This window comes from Festucalex cinctus, chromosome 5 (genome assembly GCF_051991245.1).
Source record: "Festucalex cinctus isolate MCC-2025b chromosome 5, RoL_Fcin_1.0, whole genome shotgun sequence".
NCBI classification, from domain to species: Eukaryota; Metazoa; Chordata; class Actinopteri; order Syngnathiformes; family Syngnathidae; genus Festucalex; species Festucalex cinctus.
The window spans coordinates 19850126-19876069 of NC_135415.1; the positions used below are offsets into that span (position 1 = coordinate 19850126).

General features: G+C 38.5%; 2 protein-coding genes across 5 annotated transcripts; both read left to right on the forward strand.

The window, feature by feature from the left end:
- The first annotated feature begins 170 nt into the window (after positions 1-170).
- On the forward strand, positions 171-17266 carry plat (plasminogen activator, tissue). Of its 4 annotated transcripts, none has more exons than XM_077521975.1 (15): positions 171-304; positions 7646-7735; positions 8408-8531; positions 8697-8831; positions 10701-10811; positions 11817-11991; positions 13144-13235; positions 13458-13632; positions 13714-13799; positions 13924-13986; positions 14080-14284; positions 14775-14911; positions 15142-15282; positions 15371-15519; positions 16402-17266. In XM_077521975.1, the coding sequence occupies exons 2-15, from the start codon at positions 7679-7681 to the stop codon at positions 16567-16569; spliced, it is 1818 nt and encodes a 605-aa protein (XP_077378101.1). In that variant the 5' UTR covers positions 171-304; positions 7646-7678; the 3' UTR covers positions 16570-17266. The 4 variants fall into 4 exon arrangements, with proteins under 4 accessions (XP_077378101.1, XP_077378103.1, XP_077378104.1 ...); XM_077521977.1 differs by having other exon boundaries at positions 8408-8450; XM_077521976.1 differs by lacking the exon at positions 171-304 and adding an exon at positions 4781-4900.
- Positions 17267-17815: 549 nt separating this feature from the next.
- Positions 17816-24577, forward strand: LOC144019159 (SH2 domain-containing protein 6). The gene is made up of 19 exons (XM_077522024.1): positions 17816-17904; positions 19077-19102; positions 19177-19205; positions 19287-19324; positions 19490-19604; positions 20101-20171; positions 20256-20292; positions 20485-20571; positions 21252-21280; positions 21630-21666; positions 21775-21847; positions 21966-21992; positions 22077-22141; positions 22358-22448; positions 22594-22631; positions 22726-22766; positions 22841-22909; positions 23917-24075; positions 24249-24577. The coding sequence occupies exons 1-19, from the start codon at positions 17896-17898 to the stop codon at positions 24363-24365; spliced, it is 1158 nt and encodes a 385-aa protein (XP_077378150.1). The 5' UTR covers positions 17816-17895; the 3' UTR covers positions 24366-24577.
- The last annotated feature ends 1367 nt before the right edge of the window (positions 24578-25944 follow it).

Here is a 25944-nt window from a genome sequence, read left to right on the forward strand (position 1 = left end):
GAGGGGGGAGGGGCTCTAGATATGTGCGTGGGGAAGTGAGCCCCGCCCTCCCTCTCAGCTGCACCGTCATCATCCAACCGGCAGAGCAGTAGTGTTTCCCTGCTGAGGCCACACACAGCACCCCCCCCCCCCTCCTCCCCACTCATCATCTTTCCTCTCCACTCCTCTCTTCTTCTCTCTCCTCCCCACATGGATCCTTCAAAAGTGAGAACAACGGCCGGAGAAGCTCACTCCCAGCGAGACATCCATCCGGCAAATCACCAGCACCATCATCATCATCATCATCATCAGCTCTAATTTGGTGGTAAGCACTTCTTTACTTTTCTTTGCACATGCACAGCCTTAATGAAATCTTTTTCTGCATAATCGTGTTAGGAGGGTTGAGAGATGCAGTGTTTCATTCTTTGCATGATTATTATTGCTTCATATAATAACTTAAAATTTTGGCTAGGTGTAGTCATTGCTTTAATGCGTAGGTATCGAACTCAAGGCCGAGGGGTCATATCTGGCCCACCATTTCCTTTTATTTTCCTCTATTTTCAAATCTACATCAAAGCACATCAACGTCCATGATTCTTTCTAAAATCTCTAACAAAATTCCAAAATGTCATAGTTAGAATTAACAACATGGACATATTGCCAGCAATTTTCGTGACTGAGCCCCTTTTTACAGTAATTTGAACAACAGTTGAACAAACTACAGCATCATCCTTTGTGTTTCATTAAAAAAAAAAACAAGTTATTTAGTTGTGTATTCGTAATAATAGGACTATGAGTACTGAGGAGGTTAACAAAAATTCGTTTGACGCCCCTGCTTTGTAGGCTTGATTCTGAATATCATAACGCATAATGCTAAATAAAATACAGATAAACCAGAAATGTTGATGTAAAATAATTTAATACAGACTTAATACAATATATACCAAATTTAAAGCTTATTTAAAGCACTAATGTAATTAATTAATTTAATTTATTACATTGTTTTAACTTGCACCACAAGTTTCTCATTTAAAACAAAGAAGAGTGCTATCTATTTATCTATCTATTCATCTATCTATCTATCTATCTATCTATCTATCTATCTATCTATCTATCTATCTATCTATCTATCTATCTGTCTGTCTGTCTGTCTGTCTGTCTGTCTGTCTGTCTGTCTGTCTGTCTGTCTATCTGTCTATCTGTCTATCTATCTATGTCATGTTAATCGTGGGAAAAATTTTGAAAGTCTTTCTGTCATTAAACAAGGGTGTGTAAACTTTTTTTTCTGAATCCAGTGTATCTTTCTACAGTATCTTTTAGCTCTGCAGCTGTTAATTATTTTTTATGAGTTTTTTTTTTCCTGTCCGAACTAAAAATTACTGCAGCATTGTGAGTCAGATTTGAGCCTCCTGCATTCTTCGGTATTCTCGCCGCTGTGGAAGCATACGTCATTCTGATACTTTGCTGATAATGTGCACTGCTACACACTGACGTTGCCATAGTATCGCTTGCGTTTACATTCCAGGCACTGTGGTCACTTGAGTTAATGATGTTTGTGACTTACAAAGTCAGTGGGTTAAAACCTTAGGACTGTTTCTTACATTGCTTATCAGGACAAAAAACAAAAAAACAACAACTCGTAATTAATGTGCTCATCCAGTGTTTTTATCAGAAACCATCAATGCCTTCATCCGTCTCAGTGCAGTTCTGGAAGATGAGATGACTCAGGGCGACTCATTCTTTTTACGCTGACCTCTGGGGTTTTTTACTGCTTCCCATGTTGCAGTTCTCCACTTTCTCTTTTTTTCTCTCCCTTTCATCTCCTGTCATGCAGATGTCTCATCTCCCCATTTTCTCTCCCACCTCTTATTTACCTGTTGCTCTGTGTGTGGATGTTCCCTTTTTTTTTTCTTTTTTTTTTGGAAGGCCTCGTACTGAGCCCCGCATGGGGGGAGGCTTGAAGGCAACAATGCAGCTTTATGTTCCGTGGGACTTTTACAGAGCTGGCGCAGTGAAGCATGCACCATTGCCCTCCCACTGAGTGACTGTGAAGAATGAATAATGCCTGCTAAGTAGCTTTCTGACATAGCATATTGTAGCAGAGTGTAAAGGAACAATGGTCAAATTGAAGCTTAGTCATCCCGGCAGGTCGAATGGGTTCAAAAACATGTTATGACCTGCTGGACAAAAGCAAGTGTAGAGAACAAGGCCACAAATGCAGCCCACAATACACTAAAGATGTTTCCTGTGCCAGTGCCTCTTCTCACATCGAGAGTGTTTGGTCGTTATAAATCCACTCTTGTTTACATGGGCCCCTTGGCAAAGTATGTGAAGCCAACAAGTCTCAAACTTGGGTTTTTAAGTAGACAGTGATTTTAAATTCCATCAGAAAATCTGTATTTAGAAACAGTAATCCATGTCTGTATTACATCTTGGCCGAATTACTGTAATAACTTTATTTTTGGAGTCAGCCAGTCCTTCCAGTTGTCTCAAAATGCTCCTGCTTGCCTCTTAACTGGAGCATGGAAGAGGGAGCACATAATTCAGATTCTGGCCTCACCTCAATGGAGTAGAATTCAATTTTCAAATCACAAAGTCGGCAATTTGGGGGGGAAAAAACTTCTTTTCAGTTGGTTGGTAGGCTTTATTTTTAATATATTATATTTTATTTATTTAGTATCGACAAGTTCAGTAAATAGAGTAAATAAATAGAGGTGCGTATTCATCCTCACACTTCAGTGTGCAGGAGCTAACCTAGAATTAGTCTTTTGACATAGAAATGCAAGTATTTTCCGTGCATTTTCCCACCGTTTTAGGCTTCCACATTTTGTTCTCAATACTGGAAGGCAAGAATGTCTCACCCTCATCTCTTACAACCTCAGCGCTCCGTCATCGTTGTACTTGCTTGCCAACGTGAACTCATGGTAACGAGTCCAAGCAAGTAGTAGGCCTAACGCAATACAGGTCATTTCTTAAATGGGCTGTTGCACCCACTTTTTCACACAAGAAATTATTAAATTGACTTTCCCATTTGTAAACGATTCATCATCATGGGTCCTGATGGAAATGTCACAATGGTAACTCACTACTTCACTCAAACTCCGATTTAATGCATGCCCAGCTGCCTCAGTTGTGCCTCTAATTTAGCCCCCCTTCTGCAAGCCAAGATACACACACTTACAAAAATTGATGAGTAGTCGATCATGTTAAGGCCTCAAAAAAGGTGAAAACACCAAGATGCCAAAAGGACCTTTGCACCGCCTGCTATAAATACAACACAGGGCAAAATTTAGGTCAAATGATATATACAGCTGTGCATGACTTTGTCTTATCCGCCGCACGTGTTTGCCCTACAAACGTGGCAATGTGGTGACTCAGTGTCTGGCTTCTGATCCTCCGACGATGTTTTCACTTGTTCCATTCATGTTTGACCTACTAAAAAACAAAAAAAAACAAAAAAAAAACACGATCATCAAACAATGACTGTATCAGCATCTAGTTAGTGTCTATTAAGTCTACATTCATACTGATGGATTGGAAAATTTTCTTGAGCGTAACTCAAAGGTTGCAAAGGCCCGATTCTTGGATGTCTCCAAAAGATTATTCTGAGTCATTATCCTGTGCTGTTGGGTGGGGGTGTTAAGATGTATATTTTAATCCTTATTGTGCTTGGAAAATCAGTATTTACAATCAAAAGTCTATGTGTGTGTGGTCAACCCCGAATTCTAGTTTCAAATAGGGGTAATGGTTATGTTAAGTGTATAATGTGTCTCATAAATAATTCACCACAATACAAATGAGAAGAAGCATTTGCTAGTACTATTTACCAGATAAGCTAACAGTTAGCCTACAGCCTTATAGTTCTTGTTCTTTGTATTGCTATATGACACTGTGCTGCCTCTCACATGTCATTCTTGGTACTGCAACAGACATATTTCACTGCTCCGTTCTCAACAGTGGTTATCTGGTCCATTAGTAGTTATTATTTGTTACTAGGCCCGAGTCTGTTATCCCCGCACGCTAGCTAGTGGCTAGTGCCTCTTGCCCATTGTGAAAAGCCCTGCCATGACCCGGTGGGATATATTCCAGCTACTGAAGGCTTGAAGTGGATATCCATTTAAATTTTTCAGTATTTTTAACAACACTCTTTTCTGTGTGTCTAACTGTCAAGACACATTTGTCAACTTCAATATGGCTGCTTGTACCCTCCTCAAAACAACTATATAGGCATTCAGTAGAGCAAAGATCTCCAAGTTAAACGATTAGTACAAATAATAATAAATAAATAAAAAAGTGTTGAATGACAACTTTGCACCTGCTTGGCTTTATTTCTACTATACCTGATGGACTATGATCTGAAATTGAAATTAACTAGGTGTATTGTTAAAAATTGGATTCCACATTTTCATATAAACTGACTATGTAGTTGAAGTGTAACTATATTTTAAAAAAAAAGAAAAAAAAGAACAATATGGCATTCAAAACAATACTTCTTGGCTTTGAGTTAGGGAAGTAATATAATTTCATTTTGAGGCTGTGAGCTTAGCCCAAGCAGGGCCTCATGCCTGTGAGATACAACAGGCTTCAAACAGGGTGGGAGGCACATATGTTCACATCTGATGCGGGGGTGTTTGTACGTTGCACGGCTTGATATGTGTTCACCAGCCAGTATTTGAGCAGGAAACACATGTTTTCAACTGACAGGGCCGGTGAGAGAGAGAGAGAGAGGGGGGGGGGGGGGGGGGGGGGGGGGGGCTTAGCTAAGCCACACAGCTGCGCAAAAGGAAAACAAAAAGGAAACTCGCCTGTTGACATGTGAGTCTGTGGGGTTCAGTTTTGGGGGGGTTAAAGCACTCACTGATGGGAAGGTTCATTTGCTTTGTTTTACACATGAACTGGAAAGTGACCTGTCCTTTTAACGGTGAGTGTGTGATTGCTTCAAAAGACAAAGGAGAAGTTCTTATTGGGCTTGTAATTTTTTGCTTTCATGTATATTCTGAGTGTGTTTGTGTGTATACTCGGTGCTATGAAAACACAGTTCTGCTTTCTGTGTGCCCAGTCAAGCAGAGAGGGTGAACCGGCAGACAGCTTAGAATGAAAGCTTTCCCAAGATTAGAGGATCAGACAGAATGTTCAGTTACAATACAAACTTTGAGATGAGGGGGTTGGCAGTACATTATTTGCATTGTACCTTTCAGGGAGCAATGGCTTCCAATGTACTGTTATTGTACCCTTAACCTCACCACATACCTGGAAAGAAACCGACAAAAAAATTCTGTCCCCCCAGGACAATAATTTGACCATTGTGTGTTTGGACTACAGGAAGTGTTGACTAAATTTATTTACAGGCTGAGTCACTGATAGTGTAGTGGTTCACTTGCCTGACTTCCGTTCAGGGAGCGTGGTTTCAGTTCCTTCAACATGAATGGCTGTCTGTCTCTTTGTGTACTCAACTATTTTTCAATTTTATCAACGAATGGCCTGGCTTATGTGTTTTAAAAAGAGAAACAAATTAAACGTAGCCCTTATGCACAAAAGTTTGCCGAACATGGAGACAGAATTTGGAAAGCGCAGAAGAGTACTAAACTACAATAATGCTTTAGTAAAGTCATTACTTCAGTAAATAGTTGTATAAAAACAACTGTTGTACGCCATAAATAAGAAACAATGACATTAACAACAATAAGTACGTCGTTAACTGGAAATGTCACCCTGCACCACATGACAATGTATTTTTACGTCACTGTGTAAAGTAGCTTTTTTACGCGCAATTAGCAATGTCTAAATGTCGGGACTGCTATAAAACAAGGACCTCCTGTAAATTTTAAAGGGTTTCAGAAACGTTCATTAGTTCACTAACTAAAATACACCATGGACACTTGTGCTGTACATAAATAAATGTTGCGGAAAATCAAGAAATAAAAAGGAAGTCTCTGACAAAATATGCGACAATCAATGAAATGGCTCAATTTTTATTGTGAGCTATTTCACTGATTATTGTATTGCATGCATTCCTGCAGCTTTACATGAATTTCTAAACGCTTGTATAGTTTCCTAACAGTAACCTTAATTCAGTTTCCTAAATCTCAACAAACAGTGCCAACTGCTCTTGTATGACTCACGATTACTCAACACTCACTGGAGATTGCCCAGCTGCTCTCTACATAGTAACGTTAAAACGTGTGAAATGGGAGCAACACAAGAGGAAATCGACACATCGGACATCAAGCAATAAAAAGGCAAATAGGGGATGACGTTTTCTTCCTTCGGGTTTCCACTTCTGCTTTCCTCTCATTTCCTGTGCAGTCCATGATTCGTGGTTGTTATGCTGAAGAAGGAATTTTGCAGATACGCTTGGCTGCTGGTTAGAAATTGGGGTCTGCTGATGTAAACAAGAGGTTTTCTGATTAATCTCTGTGTGTAAGGCTTATATGGATGAGGAGGAAATGTATTAATGTATTCTGTATAAAGTCCACATGCTCTTATTGTGTTATCAAAAATTCGAGACAGATAAATTATTATAAAACTTGCGTTATATGACTTCCTGTGTGAGTCAAGGAGTCGAGTCCACACTTCCGCCCACACCTGTCCCACCCTTTCCTCCCAGCGGCCTCCCAGGGACACGCAAGAAGGAAGCAACAAAGGAAACAAAGGAATTGTAGCTAGAATTGTGCAATTATTTTTCCTGCAATTGTTGACGCCACGAGATTCATTCAACAAGGACACACAAGCTGTATTAGTCATCTTCCTGGTTAATTTTCTTGAATCATATATTTATATTTAGTGTCCACGTGTGTGATGATTTTTTAACTCATTCACTCCCAAAAACGTATTTATACGTTTTTTTAATGACCCTTTTTTTTTTTTTATGCAAGAGCATACAGAAGGCTTTCATGCAGCTTCTGACTTGAAGAGGTGGCTTAAAACAATGGCTACTACTACTACTACTACTACTACTACTACACAAAATGGCCAGCAGGTGGCGGCAGAGTGAGATCAGCCAGAGCTATATTGCAACAAGCTCTTTTTGATAGTGTTTTCACCTGGAATGTGAATATCAAGGAAACCTATCTGTATTCTAATGCTATTTGCTACAAAACGGAAACGGACACAAATCTATTTTTTTTTTCCTGTTGAAAGAAAAGACTCTTAATGTTTCTTTTTGTAGGTTCCATGTTTTGATAGCAATAGAACACAATATTCTGTGGGCCTTGCAAAATCAGTCAAAATTCAGTATAACAGCTGGGAGCAAAGGGGGTTGCTTCAGTGAAAATGGCTGGGAGTGAATGAGTTAATAACCCTTACTTACATTTAATTACTTGGCAGTAACCGTGTCAAAAAAAGAGAATTTATTATATAACTGCAAGGGTAATTTCAACAGCATTCCAAACTGTTCCAAAAACAGTGTGTATTACCATTTTTGCTTTTCTGACATAGAGAGAGAGAGAGAGAGAGAGAGAGAGAGAGAGAGAGAGAGAGAGAGAGAGAGAGAGAGAGAGAGAGAGAGAGAGAGAGAGAGAACATAAAAAATTCACACAGGAGAGGATGCCTGAGATGCGAATTAAACCTATGATCTCTTAACTCTAAGACAAATGCAATGTTTGCATATATTTTTACATATTATGAAGTTTGATCGTTCTAATGTTTGTTAATTTTGTGCTTGCAGATAATCGAAGAGCTCCAAAGACCTCCCAAGACCATGACCAGAATACTTGTATTGGTCCTATCTGCTGTTTTCTGCTGCCTTGCGGGCAGTGTAAGTAACAAACTTACACAATCACTATAATTGATTGTAAAGCAATAACGAGACCTCTATTGTTGGCTGTGTGTGGCCACTTGTAATACTTTCTAGTTTCTACCATCAACAAGCTAACCTTAACGTTCTCCCCCAAGTAGAGTTTGTTGAACAATGGAGTGGTCATACTTCATTAATACTGATAACCTCTCACTTTATTGTTTATTAGCAAAATCCTTAAGGGGTCTTAATGTCTCCACAAGGAGGCAAAAATTCCCCATACAATGATTTACATATGATGCTAATATAGTACAATTTCACGTAGCCCCACATATTGTGCATGCCAGGAACCACCACAATTGACAAACGACCCACATTTTATGCATTCCTGCGATAAAATGTCTTCTAGGTTTGGTTCCCCCGTTTGTCCCTTTAAAGTCAAATAAAATCAACAGTCGTCACTTGAAGTACTCTGGCCTGGAACCACTTTTCAAATAGTTTTGAAAAGGTTTAGAGTAGGCTGTCAAAAAAATCTGATCTTAATTATAGTAGACATCACTTGTTGAATTGTGTTTACTTTTATAGAAAATGCTTACCTGTTGTTTGCTCGATAAATTTTTATAGAATGAAAATTGCAGCTACCTAAGTGTCATTCCTGATTTTGAACATTGGTGTGCTTGTGTGCTTTTGCAGGTGGAGCTGCGCCGCTCCAAGAGAGGAACTCGTTTTTACCGAGGTGAGCCTGAGCGGAAGGCATCCAGGCGGGCACTTTTCATTGTTCATATCCAGAAGCCTTCACCTTCCTTTGACACCTCCCGTGAGCCCCTCATTCTTTTTTTCTTTTTGCCTTTCCTAATAACAACATCACCTCAGCCTCAGATTCTTTTGTTCCTCTGTTTGTCCATGTAACAATCACGACTTGTAATCTTCCAGTGTGATTGGCTCATTATTTGCGTGTGCATGTCTGTGTGTGTCTTCTCAGCGCGTTGTGTGGATAGTACAACATCAGCCGTGCATAGTTATGGAGACTCTTGGCTGCGATGGAGGGGACAGCGCGTGGAGTATTGCCGTTGTGCATTAAGAGGACGAGAACTTTGTCACATTGTGCCCGTCATCAGTGAGTGCGACATACTATCGTCAGCAGTCTCCTTTCACATCACAAGTATCCAACATGCACAATCACCATGTTTACATTCTCACAACTTAGCACGGAAATCAATTGATAGTGACCAATTGACAGCTTCGTACAGTTTAAACGTAACATTAAACTTTAATTATTTTAATTATTTTGCCATACATAATAACCTCAGCAGCTTCAATGCAAAAGTAAAAAGTTGGGACACACTGCGGCCAAACATGTAAATCAGGGGAAAAAAGAAACAAATGTTGCTCTTTTCTTCTTAATTAGACTACATTTGGTGGTCATACAGTAGGTGAAGATCTGTTTAGTTGATTAGCTTAAAATGAAATTTACCAGTAACACAGCACAATGTACGTACATCCGAAAAAAATGCCATCGTTGACCCCAGATGACCCTTCCTGTCTGTTTGCTATCCTGTCTTGACTGTGTGTCTTTGATTTTGCCGCTAACTTGCTATAACAAACTATATATTTTTTTAAACTTTTTTTTTGTTCTGCCTTGCTTGTACCCGCTGTCGGCTTTCTGTAGGCGTAGTTTAGTCTGTCATTGCTCTTCCCTGGCGCTTTTTTACCCCCCCACTGACGAATTTTGTGACTTATGGTTGCTTCTCTCTCAGACTAACCACACTGCAGCCGGCCAACTTGTGAGCTCAGGCAGCAGGCGCTGGTTTTATCCTCCAGTTTAGACCTCTTGTAATAATAAATACAGAACCTGACTGCGTGAAACCGTTTTTCCGCCTTTTCTGTAAAGTGATGATGGACTGAGTGTAATATTATTTAAGCCACTGTAACATTATGCGCAGCTTGAACATTAACACTGTGCTTAAAGGGATAAGAAAAAAAAACTAATTAGTACTTTAATTAATATGTATTGCACAGAAAGTTAAATAAAAATGTTGCAAAAATAATTATAAACAAACAATTCTAAAAGATTAAATCCAAATGTACCGTACTGAAAAATTAAATACAAGTAAAGCTTACTAAAAATGTGATGTGCTGGATATAGAAACAAGTTTCGTCTAACATTTTTATTAAAAAACAACAACAACAACAACACTTTTTATAAGCTTAAAAGTAATATAAAGTGACAAATGTGACATCAAATAATGTTAAAAATGTTTTCATTTTATTTTATATTTTTAATATCTTTTCTCCGACGGCGTATTAGGGCCACGTAGAAATGTATTTTATTTTATTAAATTTTTTTTTTAAGATGGCAGGGTAATATGATGAGAAAAAAGTGGCAAATTTGTCAGTTTTTTCTCGTCGCGCGGCTATTTGTGTCAGATGTAGTGCCGGCAGAAAGGAAACGTATGTGTCACTTTGCGCAAGTTACAGTTTGCAAAATGTCTACGGTGGAAGAACTCATTAAAATGTACCGGTACTTTTCGGTCGGGTTTTTAAACAAGGAGATACTAATTGCTTTAGCAGAGATTAACAACATCATAGTTGCCAGTTTATAAAGTGGCAAATTTGCCACTTTTTTTTCTCGTCATATTGCCCCTGCCCTATATATATATTTCTACGTGGCCCTAATACGCCGTCGTGCTTTTCAGTATTTCATTATGATTATTATTATTATTTGTAAGCTTCTGATATGAGACATATGTTTTTAATTTATTATTACAATACGTAACAAATCATTAAATGGATCATGTCATACTTATTTGTCGCTCATTTTTTTTGTCCATTAACATACAATTGGTGTGAAAAACAAAATATTTCAGTGGCTCAGAATCAAACACTTCATCGCTGCTGAACACATCATATGCTGTTTGTTTATTTTGTATGTAGTGACTATGTTGTACATTACATCTAACCTGCTTTGGTTTTCTGCCGCTTCAAGATTGCTACACGTCTCATTGCTACAATGGAGGGACGTGCAAGGAGGCCGTGTACTCTTCGGACTACATTTGTCAGTGCCCCCCAGGTTTCAGTGGCTCCCAGTGTGAGATTAGTAAGTATACAGTAAGGGCCCAGTTCACAATCTCTGTCTCTAGTTGGTGCTGCCGCTAGGATGCCGCCTCGCCACATTATCTTGAAAATGTCATAAAAGCTTGATGTAAGCAAGGCAACTGTGTTTGCGCAGTGGGGTGCAGTCATGCTCGAACAGAGAAGGGCCTTCCCCAAAACTGTCCCCTCAAAGTTGAATTGTCCAAAAGCTCTTATGATGAAAGACTAATAGTCTAGACCAGACCCTGATAAATTTGTGTATCTTAAAGCATTTGGATAAAATATTGCAAAAACTCCATAAACCATACAAAGAGCTCTGATGTATGAATGTTTTTATTTCTGAGGAATTCTTTCTGAGACAGTTAGACACCGCACCCTCGCAGTGGAATAATTACGCATACATCAGTTGTGGCAGTCAGCCAATGATGATCTTAATGAAAGCCAGACTCAATGAACACGATTGGTTTTTAATTGTTTAACGCCGTTGAGGAAATGTTGCAGGTTTTACACATTAACTAGGAGAAAAGCCCCTTAAATTAAATGTACAGTAGCACTTTGACATTTTTTTTCCCATTCAATTTAATTGACATTATGCTGCTCCATCTGTGTGTGCACCTCAGCCACCTGAGGGCAATATAATACAAATTAAGTTCACTGTCACCATACAACATATATATCTAAACTTTTTGCTCTCAAGTCAATTTAAAGGATCGTCTGATTGACCAAAAAAAAAAAAAGTCACTGGAGTCGTATCCTAAGGCACCACTGCAGTTTTATACTGTTTACACTTGAACCATGCACAATCAAGTTCCCTTTGGTATTCAATAAGGAAGTAATGTCAGAGTGATAACATTCAAATGCTGTGAAGAAGTGTTCCGCAACGGGAAATAGGCTTCATCTGCTCAGAATAAATGAATGAGATAAGCCGTTAGAGAGACATTAGTGCCAAGAACAATCAAGGGCATACAGTACCGTTCATGTATCTAATCAGTGAGCTGTTTGTTTCCAGACACCAAAGAGAAGTGCGTTGTGGGAAGTGGGGAGGCCTATCGCGGCCCGTGGAGTATCAGCCAGTCGGGAGCAGAGTGCATCAACTGGAACTCCACGGCTCTCAGGGGAAAGAAGTTCACCGCCAGGAAAGTCGACGCCAGCAGCCTCGGACTGGGCAACCACAACTTCTGCAGGTCTGTGAGCATTAGGAAGAATATATACTTTCAAATTGTACTCTGCCACTAAGGCCTCATTAAATCAACTACTTCCAACGAAGTGTGTGAGCATGTCCCCCATATTGGACCATCTTTTTTGCCCTGACCCTCCTTCTTTATGTTTATTTTTTTCCCCTTCTAAGAAAGTTGGGACACTAGTTAGCGAGCCGCCAGACTTCCTGTTCTAGCTCCCTCTGTTGGTCATTGTTATTTTTTGTGTTTCTTGGACAGGTTGTGACTGCAAAAACAAATCCCTTGTGTGTTTCACCTGGCCAATAAATCTGATACTGATATAATGTCAATGAATCTAGTTAATTGAATACTGCAGATAGAGCTAGGCCAAGGAAAAATATTATATTTTATTTTTTGATGCGATATTAAAATGAGGATTCTTCTTTTTCTTGGTAATCACTTTTGGTCATTTTTTGTTCTACTTTAAGAAAAAACAATCTCATGAATAATTTACAAACCATGATCTCTTGTGATTGTGAACAAAAATATTGAATATTTTTTCGACATGAGGCTGCGATTTCAGATGAGAGATGTGTTTGGTGCACTAAGATATCCACAAAATTAAATGTAGCATAAACAAAATGTATGAGAATCTGGTAATGTTTTTTATTTGTTTATTTAATTTTTAATTGTTGTTATATTGGATATGCTTTGAAAGAGGTAGAGGTGCATCCCAATGAATTAGAATATCACAGAAAAATACTGTTTAAAGTTAAAATTCCCAAAGTGAAACTCGTATGAGGAATCTTTAAACACAAGTGGCCTATTTATAACTGAATTACATTTTGTCACCCTCTTAAAATAATTGCCTACGTCAATTTTTTTTTTGCAAAAATTATCATCGCCTCGTGATGCAAGTGGTTAAATTTTTTTGTTTCCTAAAAAAATATGAAATATGAATCTATATATGAATATGAAATATGTAAAATAGAAAATATGACTTTGGTGATTATTTTTAATAAGGCGTCAATATTAAAAAGTTGATGAATTCCAGGTTGTAACCCATAATCATCAAGTTTATAATAATTAAATGATCCTTTTTTAAACTGCGTCACTCTGTATAAGAAAACTCAGTATATAAATAAAGATGACTTGACTTGACTTGATCCCTTCTCTCAGGAACCCCGACAATGACGGCGCTCCTTGGTGCTACACCTACAAAGGCACTCAAATCATCTGGGAGTTCTGTTCCTTGCCCAAGTGTTCAGAAGGTAACGCTTCACATCAAGTGTGATACTTTTTTTTTTTTTCTGTCATTGCTAAAAGATGATTTTATTTTGTTGTATATATGTACAGTTGTTTACATATATGTATGGATTTCATTTTTTTCCGAATAAAGTTTGTCTGACATTATTTTAAATACACAGTGCTATAGTAGGCCTAATGGATGTTATGTAACCCATACGTGTGCTCCTCTATGTGATTTACATCAGATCAGTACGAAGAATGCATGAGAGGAATCGGTCTGACTTACAGGGGAACGGAGTCCGTCACTAAAAGTGGCGCCCGCTGTCTCCCGTGGGACTCTCCAGCTATCCTGCACAAGTTCAACAACGCTTGGAGGTCCGACGCTCTCGAAGTGGGACTGGGCAGCCACAGCTACTGCAGGTACAAAAGCCGTACTAACGTAACGAAATCGTATCAAGAAATAAAAACAACTCCTAAAATGCATGTGCTTTCTTTCAACAGGAATCCTGATGGCGATGAAGGCCCGTGGTGTCACACCTACAAGAACTTGCAGCTGACCTGGGAGCTCTGTGATGTACCGAAATGCAGTGAGTTGTCCTGTTTTGTTTTGTTTTTTCACAAATGAAATAAATCACCAATAATGTTCCAATTTATTGAATGTCCTCCTTCAAAACTGTGTTCGTCTCACTGAGCGGCTCCTCTTTTTTTCAGCGAGACGTCCGGCCACCGTCACCCCGCTGGGCCCTCGAGGCCCCGTAACCACCAACAACAGAGGTGTGACATCATGATGATGACCTCATCGATCCCCACTCAGTTCGCTTGTGTCATTTGATGCATCATTTCACAACATGTCCGTCCTCTCTGTAGGGACATGTGGCCAGCGTTTGGACAACACCCTAAGCCAGCCGACCTTCCGCATGTTCGGAGGTCGCGAGAGCGACATTACGGAACAACCCTGGCAGGCGGCCATTAACGTTTACCAGGCTCGTCTACGGCAACACTTCCACCGCTGTGGAGGGATTCTCATTGACTCCTGTTGGGTCGTGTCTGCTGCACACTGCTTCGAGGCCACGTAAGAATCTCCCAATAACACACATTTTTTGAGAGTACGAGTAGAAGGACTTGAATATTTGTTGATACCGAGCGCAGATTCCAGATAATGCTAATAAGTCTTGCAATTGTGATGAAAATGTTTTATTTTAATCAAAAATTGTTCAAAAACAAACTTCTCTTAAAATGACACAAAAATAACCTGTGGCCTGTAACACAAGGCATTTCAGTTACATGGTGTCTTTTTCTTATCACTGGGGGACACTAAGAGAAGAAGAAGTAGAGTCTGGTGACTATACAGAGACAGAGAATGCCCGGTTACCACTATGTGTTTTCTAAGAAATAATGTAAGAAAAAACAAATACAAGACTGCTTCTTGGGAATACCTCAAGTTATAAAATTAGACTAATATACATAACAAACGGCTGACGTGACTACTTCTTGGAAGGTATGTTATGTTGATGGAGGGGTGTCCTATCGGAATCATGTAGGCTATGTTCTCATTTGTCCAGGGATAAACCCTCAAAGCTGGAGGTCATCCTGGGCAGGACATTCCGCAAGCAGAATTCCAGCAGTGAGCAGATTTTCAAAGTGCAAAAGTACTGGATCCATGAGAGATTTAACAACGAGACGTTTGACAATGACATAGGTGGGTACAACTCACATTATCAATTATCCTATTATATTGAATTAAGTCACAATGTTTACATATGCATATTTCCCCATTGTACATGTTGTTTTTAGTTTAAGCCACGCCCCTCATTTATGTGCATGAGCAAATTCTCAAATTCACATACAACACACATCCAGCTTCATCAAAATGGCGTAAGCAATACTAAATTACCACACTGATTTTGTTGCATCCAATATCTTCTCCAGCTCTGCTGAAGCTTAAGTCAGACATTGGCGTCTGCGCCGTGGAGTCTCCAGAGGTTCTCCCTGCGTGCCTTCCTGAAGCTGGCCTGGTTCTGCCCGACTGGACCGAGTGTGAGATCTCAGGCTACGGGAAAGACTCCGAGTGTACGCAAGCCGACCTCTGACATTCATTTGACTGTGGCTCTTTTCTCACCTTGGAGATGATGTACAACTTGTCCTTTCTCCTCCATAGTTTCCGCCCATTACTCCGAGCGTGTCAAGAGAGGTTTTGTTCGCCTGTGGCCGAAAGAGCGTTGTGTCCCTGATGTGCTGTCTGGACGTACGGTAACCGCCAACATGCTGTGTGCGGGCGACACCAGAGGTCTGGATGACGCCTGCAAGGTGAGGCACTATAACTAACTAGTCTACAGTATAGTTTAACGATACCTTTATATTTATTACGAGTATTGTAGAACAGCTTGTAAGGTGGAGTAGGGTTTGGGAAAACTTGACCCGACATACTGAGTGACTGGACAAACTAAGATAGGGACATAGCAGCTGCATAACAACTGACCACATTATTTCAACATAAGGAAAATACGAAGTATGTACATAACACTCGGCAAACTAAAAGTGGCTAATATGGCTAAAACGTAATCATCATCATCATCATCATCATCATTATCATCTTCATCACAAAGAACATAGTAACTGCATAACACTTGGCAAACTAAGAGTGGCTAATATGGCTAAATAATAATAATCATTGTCTTCATAAGGAACATAGTAACTGCATAACACTTGGCAAACAAATCATCATCATCATCATCAACATCATCATCATCATCATCAGGGACATAGTAACTGCATAAACATAATACAGCCAAAACATACCCTTTAAATTGGTTTGAACATTTTTACTACCAAAAAAATTGCATTTTTGCACGAAATGTATTATGACAGGCAGAACAATTAAATAATCCTCCACTAGATGGCAGAAGGTACAACTAAATTGTGCGTCCACCTGTTGCCATTCATACAATAAAAAAATAGCTTTGTGTTTAGCTATAGATGCCCAGATTTCACACATTAAATGTGTCATTAAATTGTGACGAGATCAGTTTTTGGGGCGGTGTCACATGAGAATTTTGTTTCGATAATATATGTGCTCTGGTGTATGTTGGGAAACACTGAATTAGGTATTAGCGCATACCTAATGTTGTTTATGTGCAAATGTACTTTTGTCTAGCCATTTTCCTAATTATCTTTTGACCATCCTTGCAGGGAGACTCTGGTGGTCCTCTTGTCTGCCGCACCAATGACAAAATGACCCTGATGGGCGTCATCAGCTGGGGTGACGGGTGCGGCCAGAGGGATAAGCCCGGCGTCTACACCCGTGTCACCCGTTACATCGACTGGATTCATAACAAAATGACGGCCAACCCGATCTGAGTGCCAAGATGACGACGCGTTCACTTCTTTATGCGTGTTGTATCTAAATCCAAATGGTGGATGTTTGAGACCAGCACTTGTTTAGAGGCTTCAAGGGACCAAGAGGAACTTATGTTGCGGGCTCTTAACACTGAACAATTGCTCCACGTTCTTCACTTCCTGTGCTTGAGGGCCCGGCGCATCTCCCCCCCCCCTTTGAGGTCATCTATGTTTGTTTACATGCACGGATGTGTTTAGTTGTTTTTGTCAATTCACCTCTGTGGCGCTGTATGAGGTTGCAGTGGTAAAGGTCAGAGGTCGGCCAAGGCTCAAGACAGACTTGTGCGTCACATCCAGTTCATAAAATCTGCTGGTTCAGATTCCTGCTCGATTTTACACTTTTTCATTTGGGGATGTATAACATGGACTTTTTTGTAACACAACACTCCTGACACATGGATAGAGCCTCGCATGTACAGCAGCAAGCTCAATATAACGTTTGTATGATTGCCTATTTTTATATTTTCATTAACAGTTATCTCCATGCAAATTATTTTATTTGTATTCTCCACAAAGCTGTGTGTTAAACAAAACAAAACAAAAAATGTTTCTACTAATTTAATATTTATGTGTATTTTATAGAAACATACATGTGCTGTAAATAATTTATTCTATAATCACATCTGGGGAAATACAATAAATATTTGGACTCACTACACTCTTTGTGTTTTTATTTTTGGTGCATATTATTATGATTTATGTGATTATTATCAATTCTTAAGACTGTCATCATTCTACAGAACTAAATGATATGATATTGTACTATTACAGGATGCAATTCTTGTTTCAATAATATTTTTTTGGCCATGCAATATGCTGAATTTCCAAATCACACATTTCTTTATTGACACAGTTAGAAGTTAAATAAAAATCAATATACAGTCGCTTTCATCCAACGTTTGATAAAAACCTACTGATCCACTATGCAAACACAATTCCCCTATGTGAAATGGCTCATTGTGTTATAAAAGGTCTACACACCCCTGTTTAAATGCCAGTTTTTTTTAGATCTAAAAAACATTTTTCCCAACATTTATGTGAACTGTAACATGTACAACGCAGGTCAGTTAAAATGCCTGATTGAAAAAATGTACAAAGGGATATCTGATAAACTGTGTCAAGAGGCGGGGATCAATGGCAGGTAAGGAAATGCAAATGAGTCGAGTTAGAACTGTCGTCTGTATAGTCATGTGAGTGCTCTCGCTGCTCGAGTGCATTTGCCTGTGGGACACCAAACAAAGACGCCGATTTCCTCATCACTTGAGTCAAGACACTTCATCTCAAATCATGAAAATGGTAATGTATTATTTGACCAACAGAATGTTAATTTATTGTATCATGTCATTGAGTTTGGATTTTGAATATGACGGATTAAACCTTTGAGCAATTTTGTAAGTCAGTAATTCAATCATAATTTAAGATGCAGTTTGGTATATCTAAGAAGAAAATTGCTCCGCAAAAATTGTTTTACGAAGTCTTTTATGAATGAGTGTAAATTGAAAAGTACTATGACTGATTTTCAAAAAATTCAATATACTGTACTAGATAGTAGACACAGTCATGCTTCTCTTGTATGCAAAGGGCATCATTTGAATGCTGCAGATTTCACTCCATTGTTAAGGGTTTTTATTTCCTTTACCCCCTTTCATAGCACACACTACAGTGTGTTGTTTGTGTGGGTTGTTGGGATATCTCCTGTGATGCAAATTTTCACATTTTTACCATTAAGTAAAAAAAAATAAAATAAAATTCAATTATACGTGCAATTGAATAATCTGGTGAGGATAATTTACATTTTTTTTTTACATGTTTCTTCCTGGTTCTGTTATGTCATTAAAGCAGCATTGTCTGTGAGGGACATGCTATATGTTGGCATGCAAGTGTAATCACACGTAACAGAAAAAAAATCACCCTCTTTGTCCTTCCGTAATCATTTACTCTAGGTCAACACTTTAATGACAATTTACACATGTGGAGTCATATGGGTGAACAGACGGGATTGTCGCTATCACTTCCTGATTTACAATCTTTAATTTTATTTTTTCCAGCAGTGAAACACAGTTTGGAGATTTTTTTTTTATTTTTTTTTTTTATTAAGAGCCCAAATACACACAAATAGTCAGCTACTGTGTCACACACCTTGCACAATGCATTAATTTCAAAGGAGACGAAAAAACAAACCATTTTGTAACAGGCTTATCTTTTGACAACTTAATTGAAATACACATTATCTATTATTGTTCTTTTTTTTTTCTACATTTAACTCTATCTGTCTTTACAGCAAGAATATGTGGTTATGATTTATCCAGCATTGATTTTACTGCCCAAACAAAGCATCTTTATCCAACAGTGAGAGCTTCTTTCTGACTAGTTTGTTTGTCAAACCAAGTCAATGATTAAAGGCACACATTCAAGAGAGCACAAACTTGTAGTAAACAGTTTTCTGAATGTGAATATTTTTCTTGCAGAGTTTATTTGGCAAACTGAAGAACATGTAAGTATAAAGATGTCAAATGTCTATTTTTGTGTAATGCTAAACTGAGACAGGCATCTTTTATTTCCATTCAGAGTCCCTCCGGCGCCACCTAAAAGGACAGGTGATGCCACTTCCCTCTAAAAAGAGCAGTTATGACTTTGTTTCTATAATTACTGCATTACTAATTGTATCATCGTGTCAGGCAACAATGAAGACTTTGGGTGGAAACCGCATGGAGTTGTAAGTAAATTGTTTTATCAGAGCTGATATTCCTCATACATTGGATAAAAAAAAAAATAAAAAAAAAAGTCTACACACCCTGTTCCAATGTCTGGCTTACAATGTTTGGCAAAAATAACTGTCCTTAAGAAAACAGTGAGCCAACCATGTGTGTAAATATTTCAGTGGCAGGAAGATGAAGAAGACGGGGAGGAGGAAAGTGACATGTATGAAGTTCCTCCCTGCGAGCGTCCAGCTGTCACAGTCCCGCCGAGACAAGTGGAAGAAAATGTTTATATGGGTAAGAACACTCACTCACACTCACACAGAAAAGTGACACCTTGAGATACAAGTGAGGCAACTCACAAGTTTTTTGGTTTTTTTTAAGCTATCCAGCCAATTTTTGGCTTTGTCTTATTAGTGCAGACTTGAGGTACAAGCGCCGTAGCTGTGAACATAATTCACTTCACAATAAGCAGCACTTTGACAAAGAGTGAACTATTCATTAAAGATGAAGCTTCAAGCTGAGTTATTGCCACTCCCATTTGAGATTCACTATAGAGTGGAATCAAACAAAGATAATTACACTTTGTGTATTTCAAAAAGCCACGTGGCTTAGCCTTTCAGTCCTCTTGCTTAATGATAGCGCTAATTAGCATTCATGTTAAGGTCCTAAACCACTTTATGTTGTAGACAAACAATATAACAGTACTCACAGTCATTTATTCTTTATCCTCTGTGAAGAACAAGGACAAGTACTATGAGAAATGGATGGATGAATATTTCTAATTGTGCAGAACGAAGCTCCAGTGCTGCAGTCCCACACTGGTTAGCTACACCTGCAGCAAGACTGGGTGGAAAACTTCAGGTCAATATAGCAATGGTGTCCTGGATGTCTTTTTCTGGTCGTTTGGCAATGTATTTGCAAGTGTTTTTCTTCTGTCCCCTTCAGAAACCTCAACATGCTAAGGAGTCCAACGGCAAGAAACGTGAGTCACACCTTACAGTGGCACCGTCCAATAGTGTTTACTTAGCATGTCTGCCTCATGACTCTTGAAAGATTGTGGGTTCATAGTTAGGTCATTCACAGGAGAGGTAAATTGAAATTCATCGATCCAAAATAAATGGATGGATGTTATTCATTATGAACATGGTCTTGAAAGTCTATTGTCATCCTACAGCACCCGAGGTTGACAGAAACGAGAAGCCTGGCAGAAAAAAGATGGCATCTCCTCCTGCTCCCTTTCTTACGTCTACCATGGAGGAAGGTGCAGTAATACATGTCAACTGATACAACTGCAGTTTGTTTTTTGTTTGTTTGTTTGTTTGTTTGTTTGTTTGTTTGTAATGGCAAGGACAACATCTATTTTTAAATAAATATGCATATTTTTTTTATTTATTTATTTTTTGCCACACCGTGAGGACAAAACTAATGGGACATCTGGTCATTGCCCCCGAATGGAAATAAGGGGTTGGTCGCTCTCAAGTTTACAGCTTCTATTCTTCTGGGAAGACTTTCTGACAAGATATTGGAGTGTGTGTGCAGTGCACTATAAGATAGAATCATACAGTAATGGCGCCCTCTTGTGTCTCTGTGCAGCATTTGAGCTGACATATAGTGACCGTACAACAGTAACGGCAGTCAACTTTGCCTATCTATCTATCTATCTATCTATCTATCTATCTATCTATCTATCTATCTATCTATCTATCTATCTATCTATCTATCTATCTATCTATCTATCTATCTATCTATCTATCTATCTATCTATCTATCTATCTATCTATCTATCTATCTATCTATCTATCTATCTATCTATCTATCTATCTATCTATCCATCTATCTATCTATCTATCTATCTATCTGTCTGTCTGTCTGTCTGTCTGTCTATGTGTCTCTGAGCTCTCTATGCGATTCATCTTTATCTATTTTTTGTTTGCATTTCAGATGTATATCTGGATCCGACTGAAGAACAGGTAAATTAATGAAAATGTACCATGTTCTAGTCATCTCATGATCCAACTTCATGGATGTCTAAAACAACAAACTAATTTCAGCATCAATAGGCTACTATTGTAATTATCCAGCAACAAAAATGGAAATGCAGTACATCAGCTGTTTATACCACTGTTAAAATTAAATAAATAAATAAATAAATACAGAATTGAAAACATATGATCATCTTTTGTGTATTTCTTGTTATCAATTATGTGATACAATTCTCCGGAATAAAAGGTGTGTAATTAAATGCTAAATATTAGCCACACATACAGTACAGTGCAGTTCTCACACGACCATCAAACGCTGTGCGTTCTCATGTTTCAGAGGGATAACGACGACCTGTATTTAGAACCAGCAGCTGGTAGGTCGAATGAATGTGGACTAGATTACGTTGATTAAATGTTTGCATAGTTTGTATGAAAAGTCTTCCAGATAAGGATCTTAATTTCATTCCCTTCCTGCCCCTCAGCTTGCCCTCCGGCCCCCCAGGGCCCGATGAGAATGTCTTCATCCACCAAGACATCACTCACGCATTCGCCCATGTATGTGCTCATCTACCATGGATTCATTTGATCAGATGTCCCTAATGTTGTGACATTTGAATGTACAAAAAACAGCCATATTGCACTACATGTAGCCTGACATGCTTTCACTATGCAGGATGAAGCCTCCACTTCCAAGAGCAAAGTCAGTGAGTTGTCAATGTTCCTTTTCCATTTAAAACATTGGAACTTTTCATTCCATTGATATAGATGACGAAATTGAATACAGACAGTTACTTCTGTTTCTTTCCTTTCAGAATTCCTTCCTGCCTTCTTTGGCAGAGGTGAAAACAGGTAGAAACCCCTTAACATTTTTTTTTTTTTACAATGGATGTAAAAAGTCATCACACATTTGTTCACAGTTTTGACATCTTGCTTCCATTTTATTTAAAAAAAATCACATCTTGTCATTCAAACAGGGGTGTGTATACTTTTTTTTTTTAATATCTGCTGTTCTTGCACTAATTAACTTTGAAAATCAACACACGCATTCACATTCAAACATTTCAGCTCCTAATTCTGAAGCAAGATCCATCACCGTCAAACTGCCCTCGCTAACAGAAGGTTTCAAGCCAGCCAGTCTAAAGGACACTATGCTCAGGTCAGTCAAGTGCAATAGAGTCAAGTATGCTAAATATGTGTCATGTTTACAAGAATTTAGATTCAAATTAGCTTTACTTTACAGGCCAATTGTATACTAAAGCTGTTATTGACATTGATTATTTACATTGTGGTCTATATTTCAGCCACGCAAGTTTTCTCACGCTAAAGACTAAGAATGCAAGTAAGATCCTTTATTTTTCACCAAAAATGCATAAATCATCACTGAATTTCAGGTTTTTAGGTTTTAATAAAAACATTTTATTTTCTATTTTGAGCCTCTGGTGGCGGGAGAACAAGCAAACAATTGGGGAATGAGGTAAAGTAAAGAAAAAACGTTGCATAATATTTCATGTTTGCAATTGGTGAAATGTACTTACGTTCATATTATAGGACAAAGAATGGTTTGCTGGTGATTGCAATAGAAAAACAGCAGAAGATCTTTTACTGAGAGCCAATAAGGTACGATAATGCTTTCATGCAGGACAGCGTTTTGAAGTTTTGATCAACTTTACAGGCACATTTTTCTCATTAATGTTGGTTGAATTAAAATTTGTTCAACCTACACTGTAAATAGCATGTGAAAAAATGCATTTAAATAATGAGAGAAAGCCTTTTTATAGTTTTATTTCAGTAATTCAGGATGAAAAGTGAATTTCATTCCCGGTATATTATATAAATTCACTACATAGAGAGTAGAACATTTATTTACCTAATTCATTTATTTTTATTTTATTTGTTTATGATTACAGCTTACATGTAACTACAAACAAACATTACTCATCTGAAAAAATACTATATATATATATATATATATATATATATATATATATATATATATATATATATATATATATATATATATATATATATATATATATATATATATATATATATATATATATATTGTATAAGAAACAATAAAAAAACAAATTTGATTAAGAAGGAATTAGCCTTCTGCAATGTATTTTTACCATTTTTAATAACGCTGTATAGTATGAGTTTCACTTTTAATCAACTTTTTCACAATACTCACATTTATTGAGATGCAACTGTATTTATCTCGATTGTGATCTGTCGAGGGCGGCACGGTGAATGACTGGTTAGCACGTCGCCTCCCAGTTCTGAGGACTCCGGTTTGAGTCCAGGCTTTGGCCATTCCTGGGTGGAGTTTGTATGTTCTCCCTGTGCCTGCGTGGGTCTTCTCCGGGTACTCCGGTCTCCTCCCACATTCCAAAGACATGCATGGCAAGTTAATTGGGCGCTCTGAATTGTCCCTAGGTGTGCGTGTGAGTGTGGATGGTTGTTTGTCTCTGAGTGCCCTGTGATTGGCTGGCAACTAGTCCAGGGTGTCCCCTGCCTACTGCCCAGAGCCAGCTGAGATAGGCGCCAGCGACCCTTGTGAGGAATAAGCGGTCATGAAAATGGATGGATGGTGATCTGTCGACCTCTTTTTTTGTCATTTGTAGGACGGCGCCTTCCTCATCCGACACAGCTCGGCCCAGAGCGCCCGGCAGCCTTTCACCCTCGCTGTGCTCTATCATCAGAAGGTCTACAACATTCCCATCCGATTCCTGGAGGAGATACAGGGCTTTGCTCTGGGAAAGGAGGGGAAGAAAAGTGAAGAGGTAAACTCAAATTGAATGTTGTTAACCTAGACAGTCTAGGCTCCATTCTGGACCATCCTAGACCAATAATCACAGAATGGCAAAAATGAAAATGGGTGTGACACCTCAGCAGATTAGAGGAGAGATGGAAGCCTGTACGAATGATAAATCCAACATTTTCTCTCATCCATCAGGTTTTCACCAGCCTGGATGAGATAGTGATGCACCACAAGAAGAACCAGCTCTATCTGATTGACAGCAAGAGCCAGGCCAAGCACGCAGTCTATTTGTCTCACTTTGCACGCTGTTAACATCACATTTCACAGAATCAGTCACAATCTTCAAAATGATGTCACACTTTATTGGACACAAAAACTGCTTGAAATGACATCTCACAGCATTAGCATTACAGAGCTAAAGAAGGGTACACGCTAATGACCGAACTACAATAGTGCCTTGAGATACGAATGACTCGATGCATTACCAAAAAAAAAATAATAATGTTTTTTGGGTGGATGATGTAATGGTAATTTCAATTGATTTCAATGGAGAAAGGTGATTTTAGATATGGGTGTTTTGATTAACAAGTATGGTCACGTAAACTGAATTGTACACAGATAATAAAAATGCATTTCTTCCAGACTAAACACATTACCACTAGCTCCTTTCCTTTTTGGTTTTCATTTTTATCATGTTTAGACCAAGTCATGTTGGGGAAAAAAACCAAAACAAGTAAGGGTAAATGAATGGTTGAACCTGAAGCTCAGGCAGGCATACTTACAAATAAACAGATTCGAGCTCGAGAGTTTAGATGGCAAAAGAGGTCAGGAAGGAGGACTGTAAACAAACACGCAAGCAGATAAATCAACTGTACAGTAGTCGCAGCATCATTAAATTATCCAGTCACATCCCGTAATAGCTATGCAGCTGTTGCCATGTTATGTTCCTTTGCTTCATATTCTTTTAGAGGAATAGAACAACATAATGTCTCTTTAAGAGAAACGCCTGTGAGTGGTGAGGCTGCTGCAGTGGCTGGTATAGCCTAATAATGAACACTGAATGACTTCCTGGAGACGCTGCAATTTGGCAGCCTGGTGTGAGGCATTCTGCTGTGATGACGTGCCATATATTTCCCAGACTGGCACTCAATAACATCCTGTGCTCACTATTGATAGGAATATGTCATAGTAAAATATATCTATATAATAAATTAAAAACAAAACAAAAAACAGACTGGCTTCAAGTGGATGTTCTTGATTCTTGGGGTAATTTGACGATGACAGAGAACTGATTAAAACTGAAAAATCAATTACAGTTGATGTTTCATTTGGTCATTTAAAAAAAATGACATAATATGAGCAAGAATGTTATTAAATTAAAAAACTTCTGTCATTTTGGGACACCATGTAAATATTGCATTATCATTACCCCGCTCACAAAGAGTACAGTGTATAATTTACTATTTTCTTCACAGAAACTTGTAAGAAAGACTCATACACACGTGTGTCTGATCCATGTCAATTGACTCGTGTTCATCTTTTAAAGCTGGCAGGACACTTAATTAATTCCTTTCTCACACACAACGTAACATCCAGTAGAAGAACTTGAACATGCATTATGCTCTTAAACAGTAGCCCCTTTGATTGGCTCTGCGGTGTTTACATCCTGTGGGTAATTCTGAGTCACTTTCAGCCTCTGTTAAATGTTATTCAGTTCAGTGCACTAATTGTACCTGTATTGTGACTTTAAAATGGGGGTAGTATTTACGCCCATACAGTTTAAAGGCCATTAATCCACTACATTACTATCCACATTCTCTGAAAAGGATGGATGGATGGATGGATGGATGGATGGATGGATGGATGGATGGATGTCTATTCATGGTGCCTA